A 1,927-nucleotide genomic window follows, 5' to 3' on the forward strand; every position below is an offset into this window, starting at 1 on the left:
AAAAAAAAAAAAAAAAAAATCTACACACTGATGCTAAAACTAAACTTTTTTTCCCACAACTATTACGTGCTAGAGATTTTACAGACATAAGGCAGGATTCTGGATGTACAACGCTCACAACAAACTAGAGAACATTAGTAAACAACAATAAACTGAGCTATAACGTAAGTATGCTCAAAACGCTAAGGAACTGTGTAAATGGGAACGTGGAAATTTGAAGAATCAGAGTAAAATGCCTCTGAAAGTTATTTTTCAGCATTCCTGAGTTAGTTCGGCTGCAGAAAAAAATGAAATTATGAGCACCTTTAAGACACACAGGGGCTGGGGAGGTAGCTCAGTAGAATAAGCGCTTTCCTGTCAAGCACAGGGTTCCAAGTTCAATGCCCGGTACCACAAAAAAAAAAAAAAGATACACACAGTAGCTGAGTAATGAGCACTACGTTATAGGGAAATGCTAGCTTTTAATTCTCAAAATCTATTCATTCCACTCACGTGGAAACACTCCCACGATCTGTACACTTCGTTCTGTGTTACTGGTTTTATACCTTTATTCAAACATCTCTTCCAGAACAAAGTATAACCAAGTTTTGGCTTCGTCTGCCTAGTCTCCCACCACTTTGGGCTAAAAGTGTCCCGAAGCCTGACTGACTGGCCCCATTCTGCAGAAAACCTTCGAAGAAGTTGGTATCTACCATCGCCAACCAAAGTCGGGGCTGCATCGTTAGCAAGGTAGGAAAAGACTAAAGCACACAGACCAACTCTTAAGGCTCTGTGTCCTCTGGAATGTGGCCCCCGGGGGCGTCGGCCCCCACCCCCTCTCCCAGATTGGCTCCCCTAGTTGTGTCCCGCCTCCTCCTTCCCCGTTCAGTCACTCACCCTCGGTTTCCCCCTGAGCCTTCATCCTAACTGACGGTGGTGAGGGCCCGGGAACGCCACAAGAGGACAAGCCTTTTCCCACCCCTAAGAGGGGAACCAGGGTGGCTCAAGCTCCCGGGACGCAGGGCTCCCGCAGTCCCCACTCTTCCCGGGAAGGCTCAGTCTGAAGTCCCAGGCGGCAAGAAGAGAAAGGTGCTCGCGGCCGCCGCCATCTTCCCCAACGGAACTTCCCAAATATCGCGAGGTTTACCGTGATCATGCGAGAGAGAAAGAGAAAAAGAGGGCAACTGAAAACTCTCGCGAGAATTGGTTATTGCGTTTCTCCCGCGAGATTTCTTCCCACCCAGTGTTTATTGCGCTCTGGTTATGACAGGCTTCGCGGTCTCAATATTGAACTTCCTAGCAGGCAGAGTTCACTCCTCTGAGAAAACAGGCGTTTTCATTTAGGGAAGTACATCGTGTCTAGTGGTGTCCTTCCATGGTAGAATGCGTGCTTAGGTTAAGTATGTGCAAGGCCTTGAGTTCGTTTCCCCAGCACCGCTAGTGATGATGATGATGATGATGATGATGATGATGATGATGATGATGATGATGATGATGTAAAGTCACGATAATAAGAATTTCCCCTGATATGCTACCTGAAATAATAAATTTTTTGTTTCTTTTACTGAAATAATTATGTCATTAGAAAGATACTGGTGAGAGGCTGCCGGGTGAAGGGCATGGCGGGTGTGCGCGTGGCTGAGGCGGGTGTAGGGGTCCGCGGGGTACGGCGGGGCCGTGCGGGGCCGACCCCTCCCCGGGATCCGCCCCTACGACAGCACAACCTCGGTTTACGGGACGGGCCGCAGAGGCGACACGCAGGGAGGCGCTGGGGGAGGCGGGAGGGACGATGCAGAAAATACGCTGTGAAGTGTGGCATTGTGCCCCAAAGTTAAGAAAAAAAAAATGGACCTCAGATTTACAAACACACACACACACAAAAAGATATTGGTGCTGGGGTTGGGGATATAGCCCAGTGGCATAAGTTCCTGTGTGGCAAGTGCAAGGT

General features: G+C 48.6%; 1 protein-coding gene across 4 annotated transcripts in view; it reads right to left on the reverse strand.

The window, feature by feature from the left end:
- Med1 (mediator complex subunit 1) overlaps positions 1 to 1,117 on the reverse strand; it is a 38,284-nt gene extending 37,167 nt beyond the window's left edge. For 2 of the 4 annotated variants that reach the window (XM_023718080.1, XM_023718079.1), the window contains exon 1: positions 877 to 1,089. Coding sequence is in view for 2 of the 4 variants with exons in the window: in XM_004633700.2 (XP_004633757.1) it covers positions 877 to 901 (25 nt within the window). In the remaining 2 variants the exon portion in view is untranslated. Of the gene's footprint in view, positions 1 to 876 lie in introns of all 4 variants that reach the window. The other 2 variants (XM_004633700.2, XM_023718081.1) reach the window with 2 other exon arrangements.
- Between the last annotated feature and the right edge of the window lie 810 nt (positions 1,118 to 1,927).

This window comes from Octodon degus, unplaced genomic scaffold (genome assembly GCF_000260255.1).
Source record: "Octodon degus isolate 3935 unplaced genomic scaffold, OctDeg1.0 scaffold00056, whole genome shotgun sequence".
Taxonomy (NCBI): domain Eukaryota; kingdom Metazoa; phylum Chordata; class Mammalia; order Rodentia; family Octodontidae; genus Octodon; species Octodon degus.